The sequence below is a fragment of the Taudactylus pleione genome, unplaced genomic scaffold, assembly GCF_031769625.1.
Source record: "Taudactylus pleione unplaced genomic scaffold, aTauple2 ptg000095l, whole genome shotgun sequence".
Classification (NCBI taxonomy): Eukaryota; Metazoa; Chordata; class Amphibia; order Anura; family Myobatrachidae; genus Taudactylus; species Taudactylus pleione.
In genome coordinates, this window is record NW_028284497.1 from 31,460,814 (window position 1) to 31,487,575 (window position 26,762).

A 26,762-nucleotide genomic window follows, 5' to 3' on the forward strand; every position below is an offset into this window, starting at 1 on the left:
TGAATACCATCAGGTGAATTAGACTTCGCGCCCTGGAGTAGGTCTCGCCAACATCTGTGGGTAGCCTATGAGGAAGACTTATATATTACCTCCTCATCTGTTGCCTCCAGCTCACCCTAACCCCCCAGCTACTGAGCCTAAAACTAAGAACAAACCATACCCAGGCCTGACATGTAATTATCATGACGCAGGAACGTTAGAAGTCCAAGGAACACAATATGAGAATGAATAGCTAGGAAGCCTAGCTCATGGCATGCAAAATAAATGTAATAACCCACCCCTCGCAGTCCAGAGCTCCTATCTAAAAGGTGTTTCATTACAATGTGTTGTAGGTGGGACCAGCGTCAATAACTGGTAATTCCAGCCTAACTGGACAGATCTGCCAAAGTAAACAAGGACCTCATTTCTTGCATCTTTACTTGGGATTATACTTTCTCAACGAAACATATCCTCAAAGGTCATTGAAGATTTCACTAGGACTTTGAATGGAGGGGTCTGCCATAAAAATTTAAATTAGGGGGGGGGATAATTTGTATTTCTGCTATGTAGACATGCAAAAAAATATAGTTCATGCTACTAGATTAGATTTAATCGAGTCAAACAGGTGAGGAAAATTTGCACAACAGTTGATTACAATAAGACAGCACAAGGTAGAAATATATAGTACAGTAACCAGAACATGATGGTAAATAAGTAACAATTAGCACCACACTTCTCAATATACAATACAGCTACAGAAGCAAGTGGAATATTCAGTGTAGACTGGAACCTGTACCCAATAGATTGGGCACAACTGCCAGGTTTAGAGCTGCTGGAAGAGGTGCAAAGGCAATGAAGGAGTGAAGTACAGGAGCATAGAGCTTCAAGGAGGAGGTGTAGAGTGTAGGTGCTATGTAAGAAAAGTAGGCTGGTAGAACAGGAGGGATGCGAACCCTGCTCCTTGGAGCTTACAATCCAATGGAAAGGGGAGAGAAAGACAGATATCATGAGGAGTGAGCTAGTGTAGGGGGAGTTAGCCAGTGTACACATTTCACACTTTTCTAATTATTTTTATTTTTTACTTTTTCCATTTTACTATCTATCAATGTGCTATTGTGTAATTTACTGCTACGGTATTGTATTTGAATGGTGCACAATGGTCATTATTCTGTAATCTGTTATACTTCTGACTGAATGTGCTTATCTCAAATTTAAATTGTATGTTTTCTGTACTATGCTTCAATAAAGAAAAATATTGTTGAAAAAAAAAAAGAATGGTAGAGATAGTTGATGAAGGACAGTGAAGTGTTAGAGTCTGTGTTTGTTGTGGACCTGGGGTGGTAACAGGAGCAAACACAGAAACAGGTTTAAATTGAAAAGTAGGTTGTCTAATGTGACTGTTGATAGACATGAACAATAAGATAAACTACCAGAAATAACAAACTAATAAATGTAGCAGGAGGAAACTGTAGTGAGTGGGAATAAACAAATGTCCAGCACGGTGACAGAGATGAATAAGGTGAATCCAGAAAGACCGTAAAGGTGAAATGGATATCTGGGTATGCAGAGTAATAGCTGAGAGGGATATCCAGAAAGGCTGTGATGATGGCTGAAAGGAAAATCCAGTAATGCTGTAATGATGGCTGAAAGGAGAATCCGGAAATGCTGTGATGATAGCTGTACAGGAATGGGTTAACTGCGAAAACAGGTACAGGTAGGAGTGAGTTTGGTGGAAGTGCAGGGTGATATTCAGCAGAGTGCAAGGCAAGGCAGAGCAGTGCAGGCTACAGGGAGCCAAAGGCAGACAAGGAGCTAGGGCAAGCACCAGAGCACAGGTTTCAGGTTCAGGAGCACAGGAACTCTCTCACAGCTGACACTGTGAAACACGTTGCATTAGCAACTACAGGGCGCTCTAAACACTCTTAAGTACCCAGCAACAGAACACAATAGGCCAGAGAGAGCAGGTGACCCACAGATGATTGGCCTGCTATGTCACATGGTCGAAAACAAAATGGTGGTGCCCAGACAGCCGTGACGCGGAGACACCACTAGTCTTACTCCTGTCAGGACGGCCCAACACTGGCAGACCTCTGTGCACACGCAATGACAATCTCCACATGCCAGCTCCCCTGCCAGAATGACCGCGCCACAGCACCCTCACTGGTAAGGACTGCAAACCTCCTGAAACCTGGGTCATGACTGTCAAGTAAGCTACATGGTGATGCAGTCATGTGGTGGACTGTTACACTTTTATTCAGAGGTGGGTTTTCACCACCCATTTGAAGCTATGCAAGCTGGGGGAATGTCTGATGGAATGAGGAAATCATTCCAGTGGTGGAAGGATGCACAGGAGAGGTCTTGGATTCAGGAGTGACATGCAGTGACTAGGGTGAAGAAAAGGCGATGGTCATTAACCGATCTGAGAGGGCGGGAGGGAGTATGCAAGGAGTTGAGGTTGGAGATGTATGGAGAGGGCCTTGTATGAGAGAGTGAGAAGTTTGAAGAGGGTTCTGTAGGAGAAAGGCTTGGCAGAGAGGGGAGGGAGATGTGGATACTGTAGGTCTAGCTGCAGAATTGAGAATAGATTGGAGAAGAGCAAGATGGGAGCATGTCAGAGAGGTAGCAGGTGAGATGGTTGTAGACAAGCAACTTGAGTATCTTTGAGGCAAATAGGAGAAGACAAATTGGATAGTAGTTAGAGAGGGAAGATGGATCAAGGTTGTTTTTTTTAAAATGTGTGAGACAAGAGCATGTTTGAAGGATGAGGAGAAGATGCTGGTGGTGAAGGATAGATTGATGAGGTGAGCAGGCAGTGGGCAAAGGGAACAAAGGAGGTGAGGGGAATGGGATCCATGGGGATGGTAGAGGGGGAGAAGATAAGTAAATGGATTGTCCTTCTTCACCCATGGTGGGTCAGATGGGTCACAAGGGGATGTGGCTGGAGGGAGGGGAAGGTGGTGCAGTAAGGGAAGCAGAAGAGAGATGGGAGGAGGTTTTATGATGGATGCCCTCAATTTTGGATGTGAAAAAGGAGGCAAAGTCAGTGGCAGTGAGGGAGGCTGTGACGCCCGTCAGGGGGGCGAAGGAGTGTGTTAAATGTGGCAAAGAGGTGACAGGGATTGGAGGACTGTGTGGATATAAAAGACTTAAAGAAGGATTACAAGGGAGAGGGCAGAGCTGTAGGAAGAGAGGATAAACTTGTATTGTTTAGGATGCAAAGACTAGTGGCATGTCTGCTGATGTAATAGGCTTCCCAGTTCTCTACTCTTGGTATGAACACCGCTAGTATCACTGGAACAAACCTCTCTGTCTATTGGATAATCCTGGCAGTCTCCAACATTGCCAAAGCACTAAGGGTACCCCCCTGGTGGTTTACATATGACAAGGTAGAGGCATTGTTGGATTAAATCCATAAGGGTCTGCACTGAAGAGAGCTCTGAGATGCAAGCAGAGCTTGGCATATAGCCTGGAGCTCAAGGACATTTTTGGAATGTCCTGGCTCAGATCTGGCATAAAAACTCTGAAACTGAACTGTAATGCTCCCCAACAGGAGAGCTTGGTGTCCATGTTTACTGATATTATCCTTTATTATTATCCTTTATTTATATGGCGCCACAAGTGTTCCGCAGCGCCTTACATAGTACATAGAACTAATTGGTGAACAAGAAACAAGTAACTTACAATACATTACAGTGCAGGACAAGGACACGATTTATATACACTGCTGCAATAGCGATTAAAGCACTCACAATAAGCAGCCGGGAGTTGGCAGTCAAGTGTTAGGTGCCCTAATGGGGAGTAAAGAGTAGAAGAAAATGTAAAGAGAAGCACATGAGGGAAGAGGTCCCTGCTCGTGAGAGCTTACATTCTAAAGGGGAGGGTCCACTTACTGAGTGCAGGTTTGTACCCTAAATCTAGAAGTGGAGAGTGCAGTGGATTTATGATATATATATATATATATATATATATATAAACATACACATACTGTATACACACACGCGCACACACATATCTCTCTCTCTTTCTCTTTCTCTATATATACTGTACTTGGATGTTTATTATATAATAATAGGATAGTCACTGTTCTTAGAAATATATTCTAGGTAGCAGGCAGTAGGACCCAGGGGGAGCTGTATCACTGCAGTATTTTCTGTCCTGTCTTTACTGAATCGTAGCCCTGTTGATTACATGCTGCACGGCAATAAGCTGCAAATATACATTGAAACTTGATTCAAGGTTGTTGGTGATAAGTGCCTTCATTTACAAGCCACAGATCTGGAGACTGGAACCAAGAAGCATGAAAAGTAATAGTATCACACTTTGCTTTAATCATATAATTGCATGGATCCTTGCATAATAACTTTCTTTGTTATATAGTGAGAAATTGATTATAAATAAGCATAGATCTACACAAAGACATCTCAATTCATTCACTCAGCAAAGGTCCATTGTTCATTTACTACATTATAACGTGAATGATGTGGCTGTGAAAGAGAACAGATTTATTGAAGGAGCAGACTGGGTGCATCTTCTAAAACTTTCAAACCATGAAGGAATCCAGAGGAACCTTACTCCCTCTTGAACTAATTCCAGGTGAAAGGGAAAACTTGTCGCTGCTCTCCTGTCTTAATGGTTCTGTCCAGGGTCCAAAGATTGAGCATCCCTCACTGTCTGAATGCAATGAGACCTTGCATGATTTTGATCAGACCCCTCCTTTGCTGGTGGACGCTTGGTTGGTCCCTCTCTTCTTTTCTCTCATCATGCTGGTGGGACTTGTGGGTAATGCACTGGTCATCTACGTAATAACCAAGCACAAACAGATGAGGACAGTTACTAATTTCTATATTGGTAAGTCAAAAATTATTTATTTTAAAATATATGATTTTCAAAAATATTTAATTTTCTTTATTTATCAAATTTCATACAACAATTAAACACATTGAGACTAGTGCCATATTCTTACGGGATTGTGCAATACAGTGAAAAAATGAATTATGTGTCACAATGTTTTGCTATCCAGAGACTATTTTACACTTCTATGGCAATTGTTTCACAAAGAACTATGACAATTTTCTCGCAGTCTAAGAGGTCTATGTACTAAGCCTTGGAGAGAGATAAAGTGGATTGAGATAATGACAATGTACCAACTAATCAGCTCCTGTCATTTTTCAAACACAGCCTGTAAAGTGACAGGTAGGAGCTGATCGGTTGGTACTTTTTCTCCATCCAATTTATCTCTCTCCAAGGCTTAGTACATAGACCTTAGTAGCTTAGTCTAATCTTGCTTCCCAACTGTTTTTATGTGGCGGTCGGTGCACAGTTTGTGGTGAAAGATGCACTAGGGATAAGACTTCAGTAGAGAATCTGCGCTATTGTTTGACAACTCTTTTATAAGTTTAGCTGTGAATTGTTTAGATTACAGATCAAGGGGTTTGTAATAATCTGTTTGTTTATTAAACAGCGAAAGGTCGTATCTATGGCAAAAATTTATGTTTTAGCTGATGATAGGGTTTTGACACCATCGATAGGAGTTGTAAGACTCACTAGGTCGCACCGGCAATTGTATGGAAAAGTCTATTTAACAAGGACCTTTTTCTGTTATCACTATCTCAGTATAGCAATACCAAGAATCAATGACAAAAAATATTATTGTTAATATTAAGATTTTTTTCAACTGTGATTATTTTTTTTTTACATTTAATTTATTAATATTTTCAATCTATTTGTAAAAAAAAATGTTACCACCAAGTGGAACTAGAAGAAAAACTCAGGCATTTAAGTTCCCCTGCACATGTGTGAACCGTCTAGCCAGGTAACGCATGTGCATCTACCCTTGTAGCTGTGGGATAGTATCACTGAGGCACAGTGGTGTAAGTTCATCCCAGATGCCCGGAGGCAAGTTATAATTTGGTGCCCCTGTAACAGCCGCTAACGCTGTAAAGTAGCATTTTGCATGCAGTTACACCCGCAGTCGCACACAGAATATAGGCATTTGAAGGGAAAAATTTGCACGAAAAGATGCTCGGCGCTACCGAGTCATTCTCCGCTCACACATTATGTGTTGCATGGAGGATAGATGTATGTGGATATATTTAATTATCAAGGGAAAGGGAAAAGTAAAAAACCTTCTGCACTAGCAAAAAATTTATACGTGTTATTATAATGGCCCCAATATCTGATCATCAATAATTTAATTCTAAATCATGGGAATGCTGCCACAGACAATCAATGAAGTCTGCCTCGATGTCCTATTATTTGCTTCTTAATATAGTTTATAGTATAGAGAATTGTTCATCTCTTATTATGAATATGTGCGCTTAAGGCTGAAATAATAAGTTGTTTAAATATATATTAGTAATGGTATTGTCAATATTATTAATTGCAGTCAGCTTTAGTAAGTATAGTAACCCATATGATTCAATTTGTCTGATATAAATTGTAATGCTCATCCACCAGCTGTCAGTGTTTTTACTTGAATTTCTAGTATAAGCAGTCTGTACAGTTTATAAGAAGCTATATTGCAAATATAACTATGTATCTCATATTGTGATTCTCAATTGAAACAGTATCAGCTGCCCTTCATTTGAAATATTTACTCATAATTAAACTGATAACAGTGTGTCAATTTCTGAGTACCACTTTCACTTAGACTGCAATTACCAAAGAGATGGAATTGGTATATCACGCTTATATCATATATCTGAGCTGTTTATGCTCTTAGCTCAACTCTTTAAATGGGTGAGCAAAAGATTCATATGGATACAAAATTGCTGTTTATTATCATAGGATTGTACTCAATTAATCTGTGAATCAGGGGTTTCATGTACATATAATCTACCTATGTCACACCAGACACACTGATCATGATCATGGAATTGTCTGTACACAGTATTAATTGTCACTGCATATGGTCACAGGTAGAATTTTAGCATGGTATGCAGAGTAGTTTGATTCCCACACCCCACTGCCCGTTTTTAAAGTCCCCACATTAGTACATAGTGCGCTACATATTCATACTGATAATTTAAAGCATTTGGTAGGAGCAAGCGAGTAACCGCCGACGTACATTTCACTGACTACAGGTTCCCATCCACTAGCAGACATGAAAACGACTGCATGATTATGACATTGTAATCGTGCAGTCATTTGTCAGTCTGTGATGAGCCTGCACTGAATGAGCAAATGTTCAGTGCAGTATCGATTCCTGCCTGTCTATACCTTCTAAAATCCTGCCTATACCTTCTAATAATCCTGCCTATACCTTCTAAAATCCTGCCTATACCTTCTAATAATCCTGCCTATACCTTCTAATAATTGTCGCTATTTAGCGTTATGAGTCGCACGAGAAATAAATGCTTTCAGACTTTGAGTGTGGTTCTAAAGCACAAAAAGTTATTATTCTATATAAAAACAGATGGTTACACGCTGTGATCTAAAGACAATTAGCGCAAATAAATCATACAGACCCAAGGTACAGTTGTTACATACGCACGCACTCTGGACCCAGCTACTGGCATCAGTATAGAACCCTCCGTCAACAGCACATCAAGAAGACTGGCTTCCGAGTTCAGAGAGCCCACATATATACTCTTTACAGGGATAGGCAATACAATAGAACAGTTTGGCATGATTCCATTGGTGGTTCTTCCTGGTTCTTCTGTTACAGTATAGTTCATAGGTCAATTTGAATGGACACAAACCAGCCTCCAACAGCCCTTTGTGTCCTTTTTCCCGCTGCATGCTAATCTAAGCTGACAACATTACAGAGTACATTTTAATGTTTTAACTCTCTATAGTCCATAGTTTGCAGATTCATGTTGCGATCTTTTCACCAATGATACCGGAAATCTGTTGACACAGTGGATCAGTACAACACCAAACACGGTCTGCTTACCATGTACTAAACCTTAGATATCAAATAACCTTTATTTCACAACATTAATAATTACTGAACAAACCTTGAATATTACACTTTAATGCTAGGGAACCTTTTATGTAAGTGTACAGTGTGTAAGTATTGGGGATTTAAGAAAAGATGCTAGTTAGCGCTGTGCGACTACATGTTTGTGGAGTACACCATGGTACGTGGTTTGCATGGTTAATCATCTTATATGTTTTAGTGACCGTCTGTATTTATATGGTGAGGACTTTTAACTTCTTTCTATTGTGTGGGAATCGCACAACGATAAATAATAGCATCGTCGTATCTACTTATAATGGGCGAGATTCACTAAAATGGCACTGGGTGGCAAGTCGCAAAATGGCGTCTCATTGCCATTCGCAAAATGGTGTTGCGTAGAGTTAATTTTAAACTGATCCTGTCTCAGCCAACTATCTGGCTTCGACAGTCCATCCTTTGATAGCAAACAACATGCTATCATACTCTGATTTTTAAATTAATTTAGATTTACATTATGACAAATTATTTAATGTTAATGTATGGGCTGGCACAAGGTGGTTCTTAATCCAACAATAATATGTCTCTAGGAGGGGACATAAAACTACCCTTATACACACACCATGGATCTTGGAAGATCATGGGAAATCTGTGGGGATGCACCAATCCTATAAAGGAAGTCTTGAGGGGGAACAGGGACTTACATTATTTAAGATGTTTTAAAGTAACATTTTAATAACACATTTTTATGCATGTCTAAATCTTATACATCATATGATGGTACCTTCTAGTTCAGGATTGTAATGCAGTCCGCCATTTACCTCAGTTTTCATATTGTTACTACTGACCACCATCATAATGTCATTCCTTTGATTCACCTTATCTTTACATTTTACACATTTCAACTCAGTTGGTACACACCTGACACATATGCCAATTACTATGATGACAACCAGTATGAGGATCAGGAGTTTACCTATACTCGCAATAATTTCCTGGACCCACTCTCCTAGACCTGAGAACCATTTCACTGGGTTCAACCATGAAACCCATTCCTCTACCTTGTCCTCTACTTCAGCCACTGAAGCATTATGGTTCTTCCGAAATTCCCATTTTAACTGCAGAATTTCATCCATCTTCTGGTCTATTACCTCCTTGGGATCGCTGGTATCGTTTGTAATGTAAGTACAAACGATACTCCAAATTGGGTGGCCAAAGTTACGCAATACCCTCCAGTAACAGCTGTTAAATAATTTAACACTAGTCTATGTTGCACGAGTTCTTTCTTGTAAGCTTGCAACACCCTACCTGTATACCTGAATGTGTCATCATACATCTCGGTGATATTATACTGTATATTAATTTAGCAAGATCTTGGATATATCTAAAATTTAGTGTACCCCGAGCGATCCTGGTGGGATTCAATGCTACCAAAACTTGAAAGCCAGTTGTCTCACTAATTAACTGTGTGGCTTTATGCACGTCACCAGGTATCATATTTCTTTTGTCTCTGTGTTCATACTGTGTGTGAAGATATGGTGATGGTATGTTTTTATGCATTTCACCATGTGTAAGGGTCATAACTTCTGGAACTACTCTTCCCAAATAACACAAACCCTCAGAACTCGGAGAGAGCCACTTATACGCTTTCCTTCCACATATAAAATATACATCATTGGGGAGAACATAAGGAATAGAATGCATCATAATCATGCAACACATTCCTTCCACATATAAAATATACATCATTGGGGAGAACATAAGGAATAGAATGCATCATAATCATCCAACACATTTCCCTAACAAATTATCCTATCTCACGTTCTCCCATCTGGCTAATACATGTTTCTGGTTGTATAACTCTAGCACAGTACCCTTCTGATACTCTGCCAACCATTTCTTTGGTGTTACTCAGTGTATATTTATACCAGAAGTGTCTTCCACCTGACCTAATTGTGCATAACAGTTCATAATTCATAGGCTCATGGTCAGCTCTTCGTGAGAAGGTCATCGTCTGGTTAGTCCCAGTCACCTCCCAACTTCCTAGTTCACTAATCCTACATTATGCTGTCATTGGGGCATGTGAGAGCACACCCAAGAGTCGGTTTGCTTCAAAATTTTGCCCACCATGGTGTGATAATCCTCTAAAGGATACCCACCCTAATACTGGTTAGGCACTGTTGGATGCATCTCTCATTGACTACGGACCCACAGAACTCACACATACAATAATCCTCAGGCAATAGACCTTCACACTGTCTCCGAGTATCCAGAATAGCAGATCTCTTAACAATTACTGTACTAAGATTCGTCAGACACTCCCCTGATTGGCATAGCACTCCTCCTCTCAACTCCACTCCATCAATACTGCCATTAGCTCCCATCTCCTCTATCGGTCCCCCGTCACAGAAACCAGAAATCCCCGAACAAACCAGGATGATGGAAACTCTGGAAGAGAATGCAAAAATTAACACAGACCAGTCCATTACCGTAGCAAGGACCTGCAAATTTCTTTAGTTCAGGTATCACTGCAACATTTTAACTCTCCCGGAACAAGCTCGCGATCGACAGGTCCATGTTATCTGCCTCGTCTCTGCCTTGTTTCTCCACTGGTTGGTTGACCTTCTTACATTGAGTGGAATGGACCCAGGTATCTCTCTCCGCCACCTTCAATGAGTTTGTACTCATCAGCAACACCTGATATGGACCTTCCCACCAATCAGTCAAGCAACCTGAATGCAAGAAATTTCTGATCATAACAAATTCTCCAGGTTCAACATCATGACAGTTTGGTTCAGGCATATCATGTGACAACAATTTCAGTTTCTGCTGTTGCTGTTTTAACTGTTTACTCATTGTTATAAGATACCTTACAGTTACCTCGTTGTTACCTTTCAAATCTTCCTGCGGACTTATAATCAAATGTGGTTATCTACCAAGCAGTATTTCAAAGGGGGACAGATTAAGAGGAGGCCTAGGAGTTGTCCTGATACTATGAAGGACAAGTGGTAGTGCTTCTGGCCAACCTAGTCCAGTTTCCGACATGATTTTACTTAATTTGTTTTTAATAGTGCCGTTCATCCTCTCCACCTTGTCACTGGATTGTGGTCGGTAGGGGGTATGAAGTCGACTATTAATTCCCATCAGTTTACACATACTTTGGAAAATATCACCTGTGAAATGAGTACCCCTATCACTCTCAATAATGTTAGGGATATCGTATCTGCATACAAACTCCTGAACAATTTTCTTGGCAGTGAACGCATCATTATTAGTGGCAGCTGGATTAGAAAACACATCAGTGCACACTAATACATACTTGAGATTCCTGCAGGGTGGTAATTGGATTAAATCAATTTGTATTACTTGAAAAGGTCCGTCAGTCAGAGGAATGTGGGATGGTTTGGTAGGGATCATTTTCCCAATGTTTTTCCTCAAGCAGGTCAGACAGGACATTGCTCTCTTTTACACTTGAGAAGAAAAACCCGGTGCGTACCAGTATGCTCTCACCAATTTGCACATACCTTGCTTTCCCAAATGAGTCAGACCATGCGCTGCCTAAGCCAGGCTTGGGTAGTACACCTTGGGAGCCACTGGCTTACCGTGTCCATCTCTCCAGAGTCCAGAAGACTCCTGCCCACATCCCTCGGACCTCCAGACTGCCTTTTCCTGAATGGAAAACAAATTTTGCATCTCAATTAATTTCAGCATGTCAATCATTTGAAAATTCATCGTTTGTTCAGGTGGTACATTCATTTTTAACCCTGCTGCCCATTTTGCAGCTTCGTCTGCCCTACTGTTGCCCAGTGACACCGGATCATCCTCACATATATGGGCTTTACATTTAATTGCCGCCACTGTCTTAGACAATTGAATTGCTGTCAATAGTCCTTTTATTTGTCTGGAATGTGCAATTGGTGTGCCTGCTGCTGTCATATATTTTCTCAGACGCCATAGAGCGCCAAAATCGTGCACTACCCTGAAGGCGTACCTAGAGTCAGTGTAGATATAAGCAGATTTACCTTCCACTAATTCACATGCCCTCTTTAGTGCCACCAGTTCCACCACTTGGGCCGAGTGTGGCAGGTCTAAAAGTTCGGCCTCTACAACAACTTCGTCATTTACCACAGCATAACCTGTACATAACTCTCCAGTGTCAGTTTGTATATTACAACTCCCATCCGTGTAAAATGTCACATCTACATTTTCTAAAGGTGTATCCCGTATGTCAGGTCTTGCAGTAAAAGTTTGATTCAGATATTCCATACAATCATGTGCATCAATATACCTGCAGAACTCACCTTTTCGCCAGCAACTGACCTCTCTCCACCCTTTGTGCATCATGTTGCACATATGGTAAATACGTAGCTGGATTTAACGTACTGCACCTTTTGATGGTGATGTTTGCAGGTGCTATTAAAGCCAGTTCCCATTTTGTGAACCTAGCTGAGGAGACATGTCTGGTTTGGGCAGAGTTTAGCAAAGCAGATACAGCATGGGGGTATAGACAATCATATCATGGCCTAGTACCACATCCTCACTCTTACTGACCAATAGAGAAGTTGCTGCTACACTTCTTAAACAAGTTGGGAGTGATCTTGCCACAGTGTCCAATTGTGCACTGTAGTATGCTACGGGCCTACTGGCATCACCATGTTTTTGTGTGAGGACACCTGCTGCACAACCATCAGCTTCCGTACAATACAAATCAAAATGTTTTTCATAGCCAGGTATTCCCAATGCAGGTGCTCTTGTCAGACTATCCTTAAGATTAAGGAAAGCCTGTTCTGATTCCTATGTGTGTATGACACGATCGGGCTTTGAGGAATAGACTAATTCCTGTAAAGGTAAGGCCAAAATAGAAAAACCTGGGATCCACATTCGGCAATATCCACACAGCTTCCGTACAATACAAATCAAAAGGTTTTTCATAGCCAGGTATTCCCAATGCAGGTGCTCTTGTCAGACTATCCTTAAGATTAAGGAAAGCCTGTTCTGATTCCTATGTGAGTATGACACGATCGGGCTTTGAGGAAGAGACTAAGGACCTCATTCAGAGTCGGTTGCAAGCGACAATGCACTCAGAACTGACTCGATGGTTAGTCCTCCGCACGCGCAGTGGCCACACTGCACGTGTGCAGTGTGGAGGTGTTCCTTAACGAATGCCTACCGTTTTGTGCCCGGCCGCACTGACATCATCAGTGATGTCAGTGGGGAGCTTCCTTCTCCATCAGAGCAGAAAGCTCCCTGGGGCTTACGAGTGCCCAGACCCAACCTTAGGGTCTGGTTGTAAGCCCCGATGGTGATCACCATCGCGACCATCAACCTGGTCGGTCGTTAAACTGTGGGTGCTAACTTAACTAACGACCAGGAGGCCGCACTTCAAAAATGAAGCGGCCGCCCTCATTCAGAGAGAGCGATCGCTTCTTGCAACCGCCTCTGAATTAGGGACTAAGGGCCTGATTCAGAGCCGGATGCAATTAGCGCTCGCTCGTCCAGAAAATAGGGGTGGCTATTCCAATCAACCGTTCGCTCTTTGCGGTCTGTTCACACCTCTAGGTCTGAACGAGCGAACAAAACTTGCGGTCGTTTTTTGAAAAAATACGCCCCCTGGCCGCTTGCATCCTATGTCATGTCCGCTATTTATTAGATTAATCGACTACATCGACCAGGGTATGAACTGCTCGCTATTCTTGGGGTTGGTTTTTGCTACCACAATTTTGCGAGCAGTTCTGGCTATAAAATAACCCAGTGACGTGGTCAATGACACTGCTGTTTTAATTATGCACACCCATAAAACGCCCGTTTTGACCTTTAAGCACGCCTGCGATCGGATCTCCACTCCCCGTTTTCAAGCACCTTCCCCTGTTACCACCCACATACGCCTCTTTCTGTCACTCAAATTATCAGGCATTCGCTATTTTGCGAGCACATGAATTTCAACCGCACTGACTGGTTCGCGCATGCGTATAACGATCCTTACGCATGCGCAGTTGGGCAAACATCGCTTGGAGCAAACGAGCGGCTGCTTATGAGCGGCTCTGAATCAGGCCCTAAGTCCTGTAATGGCAAGGCCAAAATAGAAAAACCTGGGATCCACATTCTGCAGTATCCACACATTCCCAAGAAGGTACAAATTCTGCGGCAGTGTCATGTTCTGTATGGCCTGGATTCTATCATTTGTCAGATATCGTAACCCTTGGGGTAAGCAGTGTCCCAAGTATATAACCCTGGACTGACATGGCTGTAGTTTGTCCTTAGCAACCTTGTGTCCTGTTTGCGATAGATGAAGCAATAAAAGTTTAGTATCATTTAAACATGACATAAACGAATTAGAACATAACAATAAATCATCCACATATTGTATTAGAACAGATCCATTGGCAGGTTGAAAAGATTGTAAACAGTCGTGTAAGGCCTGGGAGAAGATACTGGGGCTGTCTATGGAACCCTGGGCTAATCGTGTCCATGTATATTGTACGCATGATTGTAAAAGCGAATAAGTAGTGACAGTCAGGATGAAGAGGTACAGAGAAGAAAGCAGAACAGAGGTCAATGACAGTGAAATGGGTTGCATTTGGTGGGATCTGCATAAGAATGACAGCTGGATTTGGCACTACGGGAAATTGGCTCTCTACTACCTTACTAACCCCTCTAAGGTCTTGTACTGGCCTATAACCCCTCCCACCACTCTTCTTCACAGGAAAGATGGGACTGTTGGCCACACTTACTGTACGGACTAAAATTCCCTGCTGTAATAATCGCTCAATTATGGGATAAACCCCTAATTCCACCTCCTGTTTTAATGGGTACTGGGGAATTTTTGGAGCTTGCCTACTGCTTTTTAGATTTACCATTATGGGAGCTACATTTGCCATAAATCCAGTGTCCTGTCCATCCTTGGTCCAAAGTGAATCAGAATTTGGGATAACATTTTATCTACCAGAGATGGATTTTTACCTGAACCAGTAGAGTGATATATTATCCTTTGGGGAGTGTCCAATATATCCCTCACCTTGTGCGCAACTCTCTCTGGGATATCTAGAAATATATCATCAGGGGTACAATATATGACACATCCCATCTTACATAACAAATCCCTTCCCAGTAGGTTAGTAGGAGCCGCTGCTGCCAGGAGGAAAGAATGCCTGGTATGCAATGGCCCGATAGTGACCTCTGTGGATTTAGTTAAAGGATAATGTTGCACTTTACCCGTTACACCCATTGCTGGTACTGTCTTGCTGGTCACTTGTAAATTAGCTGGAGATTTTATCACTGATCTGGTCGCCCCTGTGTCTACAAGAAAATGACATTTAGTACCAGCTACATCAACAATCATCACCGGTTCTTCCCTAGTACTTCCCGTTAACCTGACTATCTGTAGACTACAGGTATGACCTAACCCCTAGCGTTGAATCTCGCCCTCCAATACAGCATTTAAGGCCACAATTGGAGCTGATGACTGTTGTGGATTTCCTGTATTCTGTGTATGTCCCTTATGAGGATATCCAGGTACTCCCTGGTTAGGGGTCCTACCTTCTTCACCTTACAGTTCCTACTTACATGTCCGACTTGGTTGCAGTTAAAGCACCTTCGTGAGGGGTGGGTGAAAGGGTTGCTGTGTGGGTTGACCGGTAGGGAAAGATTGTGGGTGTGGATAAGGATGTTGAGGGTAATATGGTGGTTGTGGGTAGTATGGGTTTTGAGGCTGTGTGTGATAAGTGGGGTAGGGCTGTGTTTGTTGTGGTGCAGGACTGGTGAGAACGTGTAGCTGTGCAGGTGCATGTGTGTCTGGTGGCTGTGATGTTACAGTCATTCCTTCTAGAGCTTGAATACTAACAACCATTAGCGTCTCGCTCTGGGTCTCTCTCTTTTTGAGGATGTTTTTATCATGTTCAATAGCGGATTCTATGAGCATGTCTACAGTAACTCCACTCCTGGTGAGGTCTGAACTCGGGTCTTTAGATTCTCTTTTAGACCATCCATAAGTACAGTGATGATCATTCCCCTGTGATGAGTGCTATCTTTAATATCCTCTAACCCAGTGTACTGGGTGATAACCTGCAGAGCTCGGTTACAATAATCTTCTGCAGATTCACTCTCTTTTTGTTTTATGGTGAAAATTTTACTCCAGTTAACTACTGAAAAATATACACCCGATTGAGTTATTATGCGGGTAATGTTACCTTGGTTACTCTCGTCTGTTACGGGACCATCTCCATCCAATACGCAATCCATGATAAACTTTTTCACGTCAGTATTGTGTGGAAGACAAGCCAATCCTTATTGGTTGGCTCGTGAGCACTACCCACATTTTTCAAAAATCTATGGCATTTGGCTAATTCCTTTTTAGGATCAGGGAAATCATGCATTATGGAATTTAGCTCCACTCTTGTCCAAGGACAATGCATTGCTACCTCCCTTGTGTGCACTACACCGTTCGCATTCGCATTCCCATTCTGAACAGTTATTGTCCGGATGGGATGCAGCCCAGCCGCACTGCTACTTTTGACCTTGTTACCTGGCTGGGGGTTGAGTCTATTACTGCTACGTATAGGGTTAACAAATTCCTCTATGGGTGCAGTGGATGTTAACACTTCCTGTACTATCACTGATGAAGATGGTGGCACCACTTGTGCTTGTTGTGATGGAGCATCTAACATGTGTACAGTATGGGAAATGGCAGACATAACAACAGGTTCATCATCCGCATCATAAACATTTTCTTTGTGATTACTCAAGAGAAGGTACAAGTTACTTGTTAAATTTTTATGGGTTTTTACAACAACTGTACCTGCACCCCCATCCACATAGGGCAGTGGTGGTGCGCGCGAACCACTGACAATACCTTCCGCAACGCTACCTTGCTGTGCACGCTATCTCGCAGTGCGCACGCACCGCAGTTTAGCGCTGCGTGTGTACTCTCCGGTAACGTGCTCGTGACGCTAGTTTGCGTCGCGTGCACACCTTTATGCCCAGCATCCCCCTCATGCTACCATTATTTTAAACACTCGTTATATTTTACCTTTTTCATTCGAGAGTGCACCATACAGATGCTATCTCGGACATTGTTCAATACCTCCTTATCAAAGCTGCCAGTTCGGGGGAACGGTCTAACACTCTTCATCGTCATTTTAAACTAGGGGTGTGCACCGGCCACTTTTCGTGTTTCGAGTTTTGGTTTTGGATCTGGATCTTTCTTCGTGTTTTGGATCTGGATTGGTTTTGCCAAAACCACCCTTCCGTGTTTTGGGTTCTGGGTTTTGTGTTTTGGATCTGAATTTTTTTTAAAAAAGCATAAAAACAGCTAAAATCACAGAATTTGTGGGGTTTTCTGCTCCTATGCTATTATTAACCTCAATAACCTTAATTTCCACTCATTTCCAGTCTATTCTGAACTCCTCACACCTCACAGTAGTGTTTTTATGTCCAAAAGGTTGCACCGAGGTAGCTGGATGACTATGCTAAGCGACACAAGTGGGCGGCACAAAAACGTGGCCCATCTAGGAGTGACACTGCAGTGGCAGACAGGATGGCAGTTTGAAAAACTAGGCCCCAAACAGTACATAATGCAAAGAAAAAAAAGAGGTGCAGGATGGAATTGTCCTTGGGCCCTCCCATCCACCATTATGTTGTATAAACAGGACATGCACACTTTAATAAACTAATCATTTCAGCGCCAGGGTCTGCCACACGACTGTGGCTGAAATGATTGGTTCGTTTGGGCCCCCACAAAACAAGCTGGCAATTAATCTGTCCCTGCTCAAACTAGCTCTAAGGAGGCAAGATGTCGTCCTCATCCTCCTCATCCACCGATTCCTCACCCTCTTCAGTGTTGTGTACATCCTCATCCTCACAGAGCATTAATTCGTCCCCGCTGGAATCCACCACCACAGGTCCCTCTGTACGTTCTGGAGGCTTCTCTCCCTGGAAGAGTTGATAATTAATTTTTATGAACATCATCTTCTCCACATTTTGTGGAAGCAACCTCCTACGCCTTTCGCTGACAAGGCTCCCGGCTGCACTAAACACTCTTTCGGAGTACACACTGGGGGGGGGTAACTCAGGTAAAATAGAGCCAGTTTGTACAGGGGCCTCCAAATTGCCTCTTTTTCCTGCCAGTACAGGTACGGACTGTCTGACATCCCTACTTGGATGCTGTCACCGATGTAATCCTCCACCATTCTGTCAATGGTGACAGTATCATATGCAGGGACAGTAGACATGTCAGAAATTGTTGGCACATCCTTCAGTCCGGACCAGATGTCCAAACCGGCCCTTGACTTATGACACAGGCGCACGCTTGGCGCTGCTGCTGTGTTAATGCACGTGCGGCTACTGCGCATACATTTCGCACACACACAGAAAAAAAATAATTGTTTTGGGGGTTACACCACCCTATAACAGACTTATGGGACACAGGCGCACGCTTGGTGCTGCTCCTTTGTTGATGCACGTAAAGTGCACACAATTCACAAACATAGAAGAAAATGTTTTATTTTTGTTGGAGTGCACTTTGGGGCTTACAGCACCCTTTAACAGACAAACGCATGCTTGTCGCTGCTGCTTTGAGGATGCAGGTGCGGCTACAGCCCACACAATTCACAAAGACAGAAAAAAAAGAATTTTTTATTTTTTGTGGAGCGCACTTTGAGAGTTACAACACCCTTTAACAGACAGATGCACGCTTGGCGCTGCTGCTTTGAGGATGCAGGTGCGGCTACTGCACATACATTTCACACACAAACACAGAAAAAAAGAAGATTATTTTATTTTGGTTGGAGCGCACTTTGGGGGTTACACCACCCTTTACCAGACAGATGCACGCTTGTCGCTGCTGCATTAAGGATGCAGGTGTGGCTACAGCCCACACAATTCACAAAGACAGAAAAAAAAAGAATTTTTTATTTTTTTTGGAGTGCACTTTGGGGGTTACAGCACCCTTTAACGGACAAGCCACCCAGCCCTTTACGTATGCCACAGGTGCACGCTTGGCGCTACTTTGTTGATGCATGTGCGGCCACAGTACACACAATTCACAAACACAGAAAATAATTCCTCCACCATTCTGTCAGTGGTGACAGTATCATATGCAGTGACAGTAGACATGTCAGTAATTTACATTGTTGGCACGTCCTTCAGTCCAGACCAGATGTCCAAAGCGGCCCTTATGACACAGGCGCATGCTTGGCGCTGCTGCTGTGTTGATGCACGTGCGGCTACTGCGCATACATTTCGCACACAAACACAGAAAAAAAAGAATTGTTTATTTTTTGTGGAGTGCACTTTGGGGGTTACACCACCCTTTAACAGACGAGCCAGCCGCCCTTTCACTTTTAACACAGGTGCACGCTTGTAGCTATTTTGTTGATGAACGTGCGGCCACAGTGCACACAATTCACAAACACAGAAAATAATTTTTTATTTTGTTTGGAGTGCACTTTGGGGGTTTCAGCACCCTTTAACGGACAAGCCAGCCGGCCCTTGACTTTTGGGACACAGGCGCACACTTGGCGCTGCTCCTTTGTTGATGCACATGCAGCCACAGTGCACACAAATCACAAACACAGAAAATATTTTTTTATTTTGTTTGGAGTGCACTTTGGGGGTTACAGCACCCTTTAATGTCAAGGCAGCTGGCCCCTTTACTTATGACACAGGCGCATGCTTGGCGTTACTTTGTTGATGTATGTGCGGCTACTGCGCACACAATTCACAAACACAGAAAAAAAAAATTTTTTTTTTGGAGTGCACTTTGGGGGAGCACCCCTGATGCACAGATCACCCCCTGGACAACACTTCAGCACCCCTCTAGACTACAGCCTTTATGGGACACTGCACAACACAGTCCAGCCAGCCCCTATAGACTTTGGAGTGGACACAGCCCCTATGGACAACTGACTGCACAACACAGCCCAGCCAACCCCATGACAGCAGCACAACACAGCCCAGCTAGCCCCTATGGACAACAGCAGTACAACAAATGCCCAGTTAGCCCCTATGGACAACAGCAGCACAACACAGCCCAGTTAGCCCCTATGGACTGAGTGGTCACAACCCCTATGGACAACAGCAGCACAACACAGCCCAGCCAGCCCTAGCTCCCACCCTCCCTCTTCACTGTCCACAGCCGGAGGGAGAAATGGCGCCGACCCGGGGACCTTTTATAGAATCCAACAGCAGCACATCATCTAACATCTCTACCGTTTGCTGGGCTCCCATTCTGGGAGAACCCTAAGCTTTTCAATAAAGATTTAAACTGGTGAAAGACAGTCAAGATACTTTCACTTACCTACGGACGATATTAACAGGATGTGCCCACACACCTATGGAAGAATAAGCAGGCTGCTTCCACGCACCTAATCCCTTTTTGACTACCTTTCAACCGCTAGCATGTAGGTATTCCAATAACACCTACCCTTTCAGTGATTTCATCCACCCTCTGCTCAGTTCACAATCACAATTTAGCCAAAACTGTGCGATTTAATTACAATACTCAAATAACCCTAACTGATCACTGAATACTGCAATCACACTGAGAGCCGAAACTACAACAAAGACAACAACTACACCTGCTTATGTGTATAGACTGCGGTATCTACTACTGAGCCACTAGGCCGACACCAGGCGCCTAGCACTTAAGGGTCCTACGATATCCTTAACTAGGGAACATGTTACCCCTACCAGAAAATACTCACTGTTACACACCCTTTTCCTGCACAGAAAAATACACGTTTTCCCAGACTATGGCAACACTGATCAAGGTATTTACAACAATGCTATCTATCAATATCACCGTGCACTCTCAACGGCTTTGTTTAAAACACGTGGCAGCAATACAGGAAATATGTGTATGCTATTGTGCGACTAGTCGCATACACAATAATGCGACTACTATACAAAACGTATTATTACCCTTACGCTATTGTGCGACTTCCCCTTTTAAACATAAAAATCTATCAATGAAGGAAAACAAACTTTTTCCTTCCTTGTCCCTGGGTTCTTAATCAACGCTCCTTAAACCACAATAATGGGTAGCGGACTCTCAGCAACAAAGTGGTAGCAGATTTTCGAAGGCACAATGCATTCTCCTGCTATGGCGCCTCCACCCTTTTGCTGATAGATCGCTGACCGAGTGTTACCAAGTGATCGGTAGCATGATTCACACTGCGAGCCCTCAACTATCGATTCCTGCCTGTCTATACCTTCTAAAATCCTGTCTATACCTTCTAATAATCCTACCTATACCTTCTAATAATTGTCGCTATTTAGCGTTATGAGTCGCACAAGAAATAAATGCTTTCAGACTTTGAGTGTGGTTCCAAAGCACAAAAAGTTATTATTCAATATAAAAACAGATGGTTACACGCTGTGATCTAAAGACAATTAACGCAAATAAATCATACAGACCCAAGGTACAGTTGTTACATACGCACGCGCTCTGGACCCAGATACCGGCATCCGTATAGAAACCTCCGTCAACAGCACAGCAAGAAGACTGGCTTCCGAGTTCAGAGAGCCCACATATATACTCTTTACAGGGATAGGCAATACAATAGAACAGTTTGGCATGATTCAATTGGTTCTTCTGTTACAGTATAGTTCATAGGTCAATTCGAATGGACACAAACCAGCCTCCAACAGCCCTTTGTGTCCTTTTTCCCGCTGCATGCTAATCTAAGCTAATAACATTACAGAGTACATTTTAATGTTTTAACTCTCTATAGTCCATAGTTTGCAGAAGCATGTTGCGATCTTCTCACCAATGATACCGGAAATCTGTTGAGACACAGTGGATCAGTACAACACCAAACACGGTCTGCTTATCGTGTACTAAACCTTAGTTATCAAATAACCTTTATTTCACAACATTAATAATTACTGAATAAACCTTGAATATTACACTTTAATGCTAGGGAACCTTTTATGTAAGTGTACAGTGTGTAAGTATTGGGGAATTAAGAAAAGACGCTAGTTAGCGCTGTGCGACTATGTGTTTGTGGAGTACACCATGGTACGTGGTTTGCAGGGTTAATAATTTTATATGTTTTAGTGACTGTCTGTATTTATATGGTGAGGACTTTTAACTTCTTTCTATTGTGTGGGAATCGCACAACGCTAAATAATAGCATCGCCGTATATACTTATAATGGGCGAGATTCACTAAAATGGCGCTGGGCGGCCATTCGCATAATGGTGTTGCGCAGAGTTAATTTTAAACCGATCCTGTCTCAGCCAACTATCCGGCTTCGACAGCAGGCTCATCAATCATCTGCAAACATGCTCAACCTGACGTTATCGTCAGGTTGACCAGCATGTTTGCACGATGATAGATGTCCAACGACCAGCGGGCACGCGCATCGCTGGTCATTTTAGACATTTTTGCAAACAATTTGAAAACAATTTATGAACGATTGAACGATCGTCATCGTTCAACTTAATCGTCTAGTGGATGGGCACCATTATAGTATCTCCACCGCCAATCAATAATGAGAATTATTAATACGTCACACCTCTTTGATGTTTTAAATACCATATGTACACACATGTACCTACAGAAATTGTTATTAAACGATCGGACTACCGATCAAAGATCTATAACAGGAACCTTATTAACTGGAGGCTTAAGGTAAGTATAAATATCTGAATAGACTAAAATATCCATCCATCCATAAATAAAATTCGCAAGGTAACATCAGTGCCCATCCAGTATATTGCTGCAGCAATAGTGCCTATAGGATATTATGCATGCTTTATGAGGTTGTTATTTGGACCTCCATCTACTATCGCAGTGGATCCACAATATTACCACACAAAAATAAATTTTGATATGTTTTTATTTCTATGATTGTATTGTTTTTATATTTATATTAAACTGCATCTATTATCAGCGCTGCATATTTTCTTTTCTATATTGTCATATAGGAGGCTGACTACCTCCCCTTTTTTGCAGCTGCTGGGAAGACTCCTCACCACAGCGCCCTATTTACTATCTTTATAGTTCTATTCTTGCATACATAAATAAAATTCACCTATTTTATATCATAATAGAAACCACTTATTTAGTATTACCTGATCACTGGCGTCCCTCCCCCAGATGTATGTGGACACATATGTATGCATTAGTCACAGATAACATAGTGACCTGTATGGTGCAATTAGCATGAGGCTCAGAGTCCTCCTGGTGGAGGGGAAAACCACCTGATGTGGGGTGGTAAGCCCTCCTGATACCCCAGATGGAGGGGAAAACCACCTGATGTGGTGGCTTTGAGCAGTTTAAATCAAAATACTGCAAGACTGCCACCGTGGTGGGACTGCTAATCACAAAATGCCCAGTCTACTGCCGACTACATCCCATTCCGGGAAATTGCTCCACCAAAGATCTGCCCCCCCAGACTCAGCTGGTGCTACAGCCCTAAGTGGGATGAATATATTGTGGGCAATGAAGGAGGTGCCCCTTCAGTGCTGGAGCCCGGCGGCAGGCGCCTCCATTGTTTCCCATAATTGTGCCCCTGCTGAGGCAGCTAAGTACATATAGCTCATCTGAGGCAGCTGAGTATAGCTTTTATTTTTAAATATCAGCAACAGATGATTTTATATTATTGTATTATATTATTGTACATTAGTAGAGATGAGCGCTTTGGTTTTGCTGAAAACCGAACACACCTGAGCTTTGTGGTTCCCAGCTGAATTAAGACACAGCTAGGATCACTTTGGTGCTCCGTGTATGACCTAGTTTCTACTTTGGAACTCTGGGCCTAATTCAGACCTGCTCTCGAGCGCAGGATGTTCGCAAGCGGGTCGATGGTGCCCTAATGCGCATGCGCACGACGGAGGGAGCTGAGTCGCGCGCATGCGCAAGACCCACATAGCGACAGCCAAGCTGTCGCTCGGGGTCTCGCACCAAAGGGGGCGTGCTGTCGAGGGTGACTGACAGCACGCCCCCTTTGGTGGGCGTGCCTGCCCAGACGGAGGTGTTCCCATGGGAAGGCCTTCCGTCTGGAGCCGGCCCCACTGACATCACTAGTGATGTCAGTGGGAGTGATTTTGGCTCTGATAGAGCCAAAATCACTCCAGGGCTTGCGGCCACGAGAACCTACCGCACGGTCTCGTCGCAAGCCCGACGGTCGCGATGGTCTTGACCATCGCGACCATCATCATGGACACTCGCATATGCTGTGGGTGGTAACCCACAGCTATGCGAGCGTCCAAGAGGCCGCTCCATTTTTAGGTAGGGGGGCCCTGATTCAGAGCGAGCGCTCTGGTCAGAGCGTCCGGCTCTGAATCAGGTCCTCTGATCTGAAAAAACCCCATCTCGTGTATTTTGGATTGCATTTAAGTCCTTCCTGGAAATTAATGTTATTGATGTTAAAAATACTATTGGAACAAAAACAGGTCACAAGGGGGGAAAAGAGAAGAAATTAACTCTCATCTTTTTGGGGGCACACTTAGTAGTTAATGTAAAATGTAACTTCAATTAAATTATGTTTAAAAATAATAAGTCAATACTAAGGCAAACAACATGAAACTAGCCAGATATAAATTTATAGGTGATAATACAGCAAATATTGATAAATTATTCAAGTCTCAATACTTAATTATTAAAGCAGCACTCTTTACAGTCTATATACACAGGAAATAATTGTATATAAGGCATCCATAGTATGATTTAGAAAAATTATACGTCATAAATTAGTGAATAATTTATATATCACTATACATACTAGTGCTTGATGCTAATGTATTTTATACCAGCAGCCCCTGCTGCCAGCATAGAATAAAATAAACACATTATCTGTGTAAAGAAAAACAGATAAACCAGTACTGTTTTCATTAAGTGATCTAAAGTCGTCTGCTGATTTCCACAGATGCTCATATACCATAAATAGAGTAATTCATTATCACACTCCGGTGTGTGCAATATGCAATATGTGGTTCAGATAGATTTGAAGGTGACAAGAGGAAATAATAGGTGTCTGTCACCTACTCTATTTACCATCCTCTATCCACCTGTGCTCGGGTACCCCTATTTTTCTCCTTCCTTTACAACTTAGAGCCGTATTCAATTTGAGCCAAGCCGCATTAAGTTAACGTGGCCCGGACTTAACGCTGACTTCGCCTGTTTTTGAGGCGGAAAAGTATTGCGCGCGTGCACGCTTTACCCCGTATTCAATTTGAAAGTACGCGTAAACGGGACCCGGCGATACTTTAACAAGCGGAAAGTACTGCCAGTTTTGGGGAAATCAGCCTGACACCCCCCAAATGATGCTCTGACATGGGGGTTCACTATGGTACACCCCGATTTGGCTTGCTGAAGGTATTTTGTGTTTTTAAATGGGCTCAATAGCTGCCAAATAGCGGTTTTCTATACCTGATGCAGAATAATATTTAGGAGTATTTTTTCCAGAAAATAACTTATCCCAGCAAATTTGGGGTACTTGAAAATGGGGGTCAGCATATTTAAAGTTGAAAAAATCGGGAAAAATCCATCTGCCACAAACACCTGCAATCAGAAAACACCTGGGGCATACTTGGGGACCCCCCCAGAGTCAAGTTCGCCAGCTTTTAAGTTTGTACCCCAACATTTATTTTTCGCCCCCTTTTTCAAAGTACATTTTTGAGGTGTTCTTAAGGTATTTTTTTACACAGATAACCTTTGGGGGACTGTCTGAAGGCTGCACGGGGTTCCCGCAATGTTGCACCTCAAAACCCCAATTCTGCACTTTTTTCCGATGGCCATTCATACGCGATACTTTACCGCCTATTACATTGCATTGACTTTCCACCTAGGCGGAAAGTCTTTCAAATTGAATATGGGGTAAAACCAAAACAGGTGATAATGACATCATCGGCGGTAACAACGCGGATCAGGACTTAACACTTCAAAATGAATACGGCCTTAGAATAAACAAAAACAAGTCAACAAGTCAACAAGTTATATGATTTTATATGTTTTTATAAATTTGCAAAGAAATCCAAAACCAAACCAAAACACTTGCGGATAGTTTTGCCATAACGAAAACACGAGAATGATTTATAATCAAAACCAGATCATTGTTGTCTGCACACATCTCTAGTAGTAAGGTGCAATAGAAAATCAGCTGTATTGCTACAATTTAATATATTGACCTCAAAGATCTGAAAGTGGTACAACTGGCCACACACCTAAAGATTATCTTTCCAACTAGCCAACATTTTGGCTGGAATGAAAATCTGGTAATGTACAATATGAGCGCAAACAACAATTGGCCATTTGCTCTCAAATGGTAGGTTATTCAGACAACTTAAATCTGTTTCATTTAACTAATTTGCCTGAACAACAGTTTTTGACATTTGGCCCATTTCCAGTGTTTGGGAATAAATGGTGGATTGTCATTTGTCATTTGCTCTCATACATTACCAGATGTTCATAGAAACCTAATTTTATGTGTGTGACCAGCTTAAAAGATGCCTTTCAAATGTGAATTAAAAACACCTATTTTGTAATGATAGGCGAAGATTCCCATGTAAGGTTATATGCATGTAAAATACGTCCTTGTAGAGTAAGGTTTTGGACTTTTCTGGATTACAAAATTGCACATACAAGTGAACATATGAATGTCAGCCTACTCACAGATACTTCCTGCATATTAATAAATAATAACCATTTTAGGTTAAATCTGGATTTCTTATGCACACGTGAATGAATGCTTAAATAACAGATCATTCTTCTCATGAAAATTTAAAAACTAATTGTATTGTATTAAAATGCAAGTTTATTGCCAAACCATCGATAATTTTAATTTGCATACATTATTATATCTGTGGTCCTACTCATTCTAAATACTGTAACTATCTGCTGATAAGGGGCCCAGGAGATAGACTGAGAAATAATTACTTCAAGGGT

General features: G+C 42.4%; 1 protein-coding gene across 1 annotated transcript in view; it reads left to right on the plus strand.

The window, feature by feature from the left end:
• The first annotated feature begins 4,526 nt into the window (after nucleotides 1-4,526).
• Nucleotides 4,527-26,762, plus strand: part of LOC148526711 (G protein-coupled receptor 54-like) — a 66,211-nt gene continuing 43,975 nt past the window's right edge. The window contains exon 1 of the mRNA XM_088470289.1: nucleotides 4,527-4,827. Coding sequence (XP_088326415.1) covers nucleotides 4,527-4,827 — 301 coding nt within the window. The remainder of the gene's footprint in view (nucleotides 4,828-26,762) is intronic.